General features: G+C 39.8%; 1 protein-coding gene across 1 annotated transcript in view; it reads left to right on the top strand.

The window, feature by feature from the left end:
* The window catches only part of exoc3l4 (exocyst complex component 3-like 4), a 40,684-nt gene that overhangs the window by 1,107 nt on the left and 31,936 nt on the right, over window positions 1-7,641 (top strand). The window contains exons 2-3 of the mRNA XM_008278277.1: window positions 606-1,137; window positions 7,174-7,287. Coding sequence (XP_008276499.1) covers window positions 630-1,137; window positions 7,174-7,287 — 622 coding nt within the window. The 5' untranslated portion in view covers window positions 606-629. The remainder of the gene's footprint in view (window positions 1-605; window positions 1,138-7,173; window positions 7,288-7,641) is intronic.

The raw sequence follows: 7,641 nt of genomic DNA, 5'->3' as shown, positions 1-7,641 counted from the left end.
ATCAAATCTTCATGTTTAAAAGACTACAAACAGCAAATGTGACGTTTTCCTTGGACAAGTCAAACCGTTACTCTTTATATGCTGATTAATCAACTCGGTTTTGCAGATGAAGCATGTTTGGGAGGACGTGGTGTCGTCTGTGATGCTTTCATTTCTCACAGTCAGAACGCGCCTCGATGGAGCAGCTCAGTTACGCTTTTATTATGATTTACTATCAGTGCAGCTGCTCTTTTTAATCAGATCCCCTCTTATCTGGATCACGGGCGATCGATAGTCAGATGACAGTGTGTTGACAAGTTTTACTAAGAAATCAAAACTGAAACTACAAAACAAAGCAACAGAGCAAGTTTTTACAACGAGGTCGACGTATTTTCCCAAAGTCTGTTGCTGTTAAACCAGATTCACAGTTTCGTTTTCGTCTGCACTTTCTCTGGCCTTGTTACAAGAACTGCTGGCTGTGGTGTTGTCAGTAAACAAAGCTGCCCCACCTGTCGCCTCCCACAACCCCCAGAAACACACCTGAGCTGCTGATTAATGCTCTGACTTGCAGAGCAGCAGGTCCTGTCAGATTTTAACCTTCTATTGGTGTTTTTTTTCCCCCTCAGTTGGATGTTTTTCGACAGGACGAGATGTCAGACATGACGGATGATGCTCCTGGTGGAAACCCCTTCGAGGACAACGTGGCGGACGATGGGCCCGGTGGAAACCCCTTCGAGGACAACGTAGTGGATGATTCGCCCGACGGAAACCCCTTCAAGGACAACGTGGCGGACGATGGGCCCGGTGGAAACCCCTTTGAGGACAACGTGGCGGATGATGGTCCTGGTGGAAACCCCTTTGAGGACAACGTGACGGATGATGCTCCTGGTGGAAACCCCTTCGATGACAATGAGGCAGACGATGGGCCCGGTGGAAACCCCGTCGAGGACAACGTGTCCCTCAAGAGCAATGGGAAGACGTCGACCAATGGTGACGTCAAGAAGAAGCAGCCTGGAATCCTGAAGAGTTTCAGGAGTAGCATCCGACGAGTTGCAGCAAAGAGTCAGATCTCACCCCGAGTCAAAGGGCCGAAGGGGACGCCTAAAAAGGACGCAACGGGCAAAGAAGTCGCCTCCTCGCCACCACCTCCGTCACCCAGTGAGTATAAAGTCTTCGTAAACTCTGCAGGTAGGGACAATAACATGACCCCTCAAGGTCAGAAGAAGAAGAGGTGAGATCTGGTGTTTTGTGGCTGAGACGACTGACTAAAAAGTAAAGACTCTTTACTATCAGAGTGAAAACTGTTCAAACTCTGTCAGGTCACACAGGGACCCTGGGTCATCTTTTCAAGTCCAGACTACTTCTTGGGTTGAGGTCTGGACTCTGACTGGGCCTCCAGAACATTCACCTGGTTGTCTTTAGAGGAGTCATAGGTGTCTTGGTGGCCTCCCTCACTAGTCTCCTTCTTGTACCTCCTTCAAAGGAGTCATAGGCGTCTTGGCGGCCTCCTTCACTAGTCTCCTTCTTGTAGCTCCTCCAGAGGAGTCATAGGCATCTTGGTGGCCTCCTTCCCTAGTGTCTTTCTTGCTCAGTCACTCAGTTTGTGAGGACTCAGTTTGACTCGTGCCACATTCCTTCCTTGTCCTAATGATGGATCAAACTGGACTCCTGGATGATCGGTGACTTCCAGATGTTCTTGTGTTGAGCTGAATTAGGCGAGTGGCTTTACAGGAGGTGAACACTTACACAATCCTTTATTTTACATTACTTTGTATGTAGAAATCTGTTTTCATTTTGACACGAAGGAATTATTTTGGCCATGACTCAAAACTGAAAGGCAATAAAAGGAAAAACAAAATTCCAAGAAGGGTGAATGCTTTGTCTATGTACTGCAGCCTGATGTACAGCAAGAAATCTGCCATGTTTTGTACAGAGTTAAATGTTATGCCGTCCTACCTTGTATGCTTCTCCTTGAATTGTCTACATTTTCCAGAACACCCACCAGAAAACGTGTGCGAACTCGTTCCACTCAGCTGTGGGTGCTATCGTATATATGTGTGTGTGGGTGGAAGGAGCAGTTGTGTGGGAAAAAAAAAAAAAAGACTGCTGCAGAAAGAGCAAGAAAACAAATAGTTCCAGATAAGAAAAATTCAAGCACTACTGCACTTAAAAAGTAAACCTGTGGGTGCAGGAACTTGTCTCTGTTTGTCCTCTGAAGTGGATTCTACTCATATTATTGTGATTATTTTTAGTAGCGTTCGTTCATTCGTGGGGTTATTTCAGGAAATGTTAAACGAGTTTTTAACCACAGACAAAACACATTCAGCCAAAAGTAAAGGATTCTCCAACTCAACCGATTTCATTAAGTTGCCTCAACTTGACTTTTGTTTTAAATCCACTAACGCAGAAATCTGAGTTTAAATTACACACGATATGGAAATAAGAAAGTTTTATTGAAATCAGCAAATCGTATTTTTAAATCTTGTATCTAATTAAGTGGCTGGAGAACAGGTCCCTTTAGTTATTACTTTATAGAGTGTTAATTAAACAGGCGACTGTTTGGGTGTTTACCAGCCACACTTCCTGTTTGTCTGGTGGAAGTTTCGGGGAACTGTAAAACCTGTAGAGGTGGATTCCAAATGAACGACTACGTTATCCCACTGAAACCACAACACTTTAAATAGCTGGAACTTTATTTCATTAACTGGTCCTAATTCTCTGCATCCCAAGTAGTTTTTGGGGCCATTTTTACTCACTGTGGGCTCATTTTCGGTCTGGTCTGNCATGTTGCAGTTTTAGATCCATCTTTCTTAACACACACTCTTGTCGGTTTATCCACCATTTGCACCAGATTACATGCATTAGTTATTGCTTGCAGTTTTCCTCTAAGTGCACAGTGCAACACATTCCAATCAATATTTAAATCACCCAGAAAATAGATCTCATTGTCAAGATCACACACTTTGTCTAACATTTCACACAATTTATCTAAATACATTATCTTTACATTTGGAGGTCTGTAGCAGCATCCTACCAGCATAGGTTTAAAATGTGGTAAATTTATTTGCAACCAAAGAACTTCAATGTCAGCCGGCATTAAATCATATCTTACTTTTACTGGTATGTGATTCTGAATGAATACTGCTACTCCACCCCCATGTGCATTCCTGTCTCTTCTATATATACTGTACCCCTGAATATCAAGTGCAGAGTCATTAAATGTGTCATCTAAATGAGTTTCAGAAATTGCTAACAAATGAACACCACATGATAATATCTCACTTATCTCATTCAGTTTATTTCTTAGACTACAAATATTTATATGTGCTAATTTTAACCCTTTCCTTGGCAACTGTGTCAAGATCATGACTTTGTTTTAATTTGTATCTTACTCTCCCTTCCTTTCAGTTTTATTACCAAAAATAACCCTACATATAACTCACACCACACACACACAATCACACACACATTCACACAGTCAGATACCCACAATCCACCATCCATGCATTCCCCTCACCACACCTTGTGAGAACATACTAGCAGCTCCCACACATAATTGCAGAAACTGAATAATCTGAGTAATCCTCATTAGAACTAAATTCAAATCATATTTCCTTCAGGCCATGTCTCTCATTAATCAAAATTTTAAACAAACAAATTAACATAGATGTCCAGTATATATAAATATAAAGAACAATAATGAATTTAATGTATCAATGATTCCTTAACATCAATGACATTTGGCCTCCAAGAATATGTAATTTAACTAAGCAACATTTAATTCCAAAATAATTACTGTATAGTCCAATTCTTCCTCCTTATTGGCATTATCACACCATCAGATCACCTCAAGCCTTAAAGACATTCCGCAATTCTTCTTGGGTTTCTTTGCCGGCATTACATTCACTGTATGTTTAAAGCATTTAAGCGAAGACTGAAGTACTTAATCTATGCATATTAACTTGAGTTCTCATTAAAAGTTTGAAGTGGGAGCTGCGTGCTCTCGGAGTTTTCACGCTACACTTCCGCGCATGCTCAGTCTGATTGATTGATTGAACAAAACTGTACGGTACGAGGCGTTTGGTTTATCCCTGGAGGGTTTGCTTGATAGAAAACGAGACTATGGAGGGTTCATCCACCGTTCTTCCCAAAATGCTGTTTATTTGCAACAAAGAGGTACGAGGACAGTCACCACAGAGGAGAAGTAACACAGTAAAGAAAAAAAAGACTTGAAAGGCTTCGTAGCTTTTCTATTTTTCATCTGTTTAACTGAAAGTGACATATTAAAGTAACTACATACAGTCGTGAGCAGAAGTTACCGTCAGCTTATAAACACTGTGTATGTCATGCTTTTCTTGAGTTTCCAGTGACTCCTTCAGCTCTGAATTGTCTACGATGGAATCACTGGAACACAAAAAACATTCCTGCATTTTGGTTCTTTCATAGATTTATTGCAGGTCTTGTGGAAAAATCTGCTGTGTCAAAACTATTCATACAGCAACTTGAATGATCAGCTTTGATGATACAGGAAGTTGAGTTGATCTATTTTTAGTGGCATGACCTCGTAACTTCTCCTGAGTGATTATGGTNATAATAATAATAATAATAATAAACTTTATTAGTATAGCACCTTTAAGAACAGAATACACACAATAAAAATGAAAAAGAACAGGCTGGGTCACTATTGGAAGGCGTATTATAATAAAACTAGTGATTAAAAGACAACATCACAGAGGGGAATGAAGATAAAACCTAAAGATGAAAGTAGATTAAGAAAGAGAAAAGATGGACAGACAGCAGGCAGTACTGATGTAAGAGGGAAAAGAAACGGCCGAAAATGTAAAAGAGAACTTCAATAAAAGAGAACATCTAAAAATCATCAATTCTGGGCATTAAAAATACAAATAAGCTGTCAAAACTCATAAAGACTGATGCAAACTGGGGAAACTTTTCAGTTTCACATTATATGTCATAAAATGTGATATTTTCTCACAATGTTAACAGAAAAACAAACAGAAACACACACTGTAAAAAGTGTATTTCAGCTTGAAATGTTTTGAATAAATCTTTGCATGCACATCTGTCATCTTGACATTACACTTTGTCCCATAATGTCCGCATTTAATCAACATTTTTTGCTTCAACTCAACCGCGTTTTTTTAAAAAAAAGAGCAGGACTACAGACTAAAAAAGCAAATTTGATGACATAATCATGTTTGACAAATTTGTTTGTGGGTAAAGTGAATAACTAAGCTGGAAATATTTGAAAATCCAGCTGACTTTCTGTGTTCATTTAGGAGGAATCAAATAATTTAAGTGTCTCTAAGTTAAATCAGCATAAGTTGCTAGCTCAGTTTTTAATTTATTTGCGTGTTATTAGTTGAAGCAGTTCATTGAAGTTGGTCCAACAAACTCTCAGACTTTTCTCTTACTATAAATAAGCAACACAAAACTCTGTTCCTGTTGTTTTGTGCATAAAAATTTGACTTTAAAATGTGTTTGTGGGCGAAAGAAGCCCGTCTCCTGGTTTATCAGCTCCAGGTTGTGAGTGATCGGATGCTGGGTTCGATCTTTTATCCCTTTAGGTCTCAGCAGGCTGCGAACCAATAAAGTTGAGTTAAATGTATAATTTAAAGTCAGCTGCACTGTGCATGATTGACAGTCTGCCCTTCAGGCCTTTACTCAAGTTTCAGATTTTTAATGAATGCTGCTTGAATATGTTGTTGAATTTCTCCTGCACGAGTGATTCGAGAGCTTTCAGGGTTGTGGCATATAAAAAAAAAAAGATTTTCCATCGTAGTGTTTCATTTAAATTACTTTAGAGGAAGGACCTGAGAAAATGTAGGTTAAATTGCATCCTTAAGGCGCAATCTGGCTCCATGTAGCTCCACTTTGTCGTGTTTTATGAGCTGTTATTAAAGCTCAGGAGGTCGGACCGCTTCATCGTTTATCGTGGGTTCGTCTCGTCCTGTTAAACACGAGATTTCAGGGATTTTCATTTGGATTCCAGGATGAACACAATAGATTTTGGTGGACAAATGTCACTGCAGCTTTAAAAAAAAATACAAATTCATGCGATAATTCTGAAAAATTTTCACACAAATCTCTCTGAAATGTGAAGCTGAAGCAGAATAAAGTTAAACAAGCTCAAATACGTTTAGAATGATTAAACGTGCTGATCAATTTGTGTCACTCGGGGAATAGTTTTGAGAAAAAGGCAGAATCTGGCTTCAATTAATGAGATTGTTTTGGAAGATTCCCTTGAATTTCAGGATAAACAGATCAGTTTTTGGTGGACAAATGTCACTGCGGCTTTAAAAAAAAAAAAACATTTTCAGTCATAACTAAAGAATTCATGCGATAATTACGAGACATTTTCACACAAATCTCTCTGAAATGTAGTGGAGTCGAAGCAGAGTAAAGTTTAAAATGCTTAAGTGAAGTAGAAAACCTTAGATTTATACTAAAGTAGAGCATAGAGGACTTGAGTACATTTAGAATAATTAAATGTGCTGATCAACTTGTGTCACTCTGGGAATAATTTTGAGAAAAAGGCTTCATTTAAGGAGATTTTCGGAAAATTCACTTGAATTTCAGGATGAACAGATTAGATTTTAGCGGACAAATGTTGCTAATTTTGGTCAATCTTCCCACAAATGTAGTAAAGTTGAAGTAGAAAGTAGAACAAAGTGAAAAAAATGCTCAAGCAATGTGCAAAACCTTACAATTATGCTTCACTGGACACAAGAGGACTTGAGTAAATCTACACCAGTCAGGCAGGCTGAGGGGATTCTCTGGTTTCTCTAGTCGCAGCAGTTCATTTGGTCATTTTGAAGTTCCTGCAGCGCTTAGCGAAGCTTCCAGTCACTCAGTGCTTTAATTTACTGCCAGTCATGTGTTTTCTGTTTAAACCGTTCCATCTGTCAGCAGTAGTAAGGACACGCTGCTCAGGACTTTCGCTTTTACTCGCTGGAGCTTTTCCAAACCCGCCCGCTCTGTTTTCACCGCCAGTTAATCTTTGCATTCCTCAGTCGGTCCAACAGGTCGCTGCGAGGACACAACGCTATCAGACGAATGTAAATACGAGCCCCAAGAAACCTTTTCACTTTCACGATTCACTTCTTTTACCGTCTGATTTTTAGATTGTGAAACTGTGGAGGCAAACTTTTCATGAAACTTTCTTTTCCTCTTCAGGTCTGAGCTCCGGCTCTCCGGTCACCTCTCCTCTGAAGAACATCGGCACCCTGTTCCAGAGGAAAGAGGAAGATGAGAACGAGAAACAGAAGACGCTGCCACGTTCAAAGACAGGTAACAAGCGCAGTGTTGCTATAAGGCCCCAATGTGGACGCCTGCATCCACTTACTGCAAAAGAAAAACACTTAGAGCATCGATCTGCTCCTTTAACGACCTCCGATCTAAAAGATTCAGGATTTCCACCTGATTTTTGTGAATGCAGAAACTCCACCAGAGCTTTGTGAGACGGTTTTAGATCATTCCGAAGGTGCTGAGGCCAATAAAAACGAATAAGAAGCATCAGAGTAGGAAACATAACACAATTAGAATTATGTACAAAAAATAAAATTAAAAAATTACTACTGTGGTAATATAACCCAAAATGTGATGTCCTCGCATGTGGACACCGGGTCTTAAGAGGTTTATTAT

The sequence above is a fragment of the Stegastes partitus genome, unplaced genomic scaffold (genome assembly GCF_000690725.1).
Source record: "Stegastes partitus isolate 25-593 unplaced genomic scaffold, Stegastes_partitus-1.0.2 Scaffold119, whole genome shotgun sequence".
NCBI classification, from domain to species: Eukaryota; Metazoa; Chordata; class Actinopteri; family Pomacentridae; genus Stegastes; species Stegastes partitus.
This window is presented reverse-complemented; position numbering and strand designations above follow the sequence as displayed.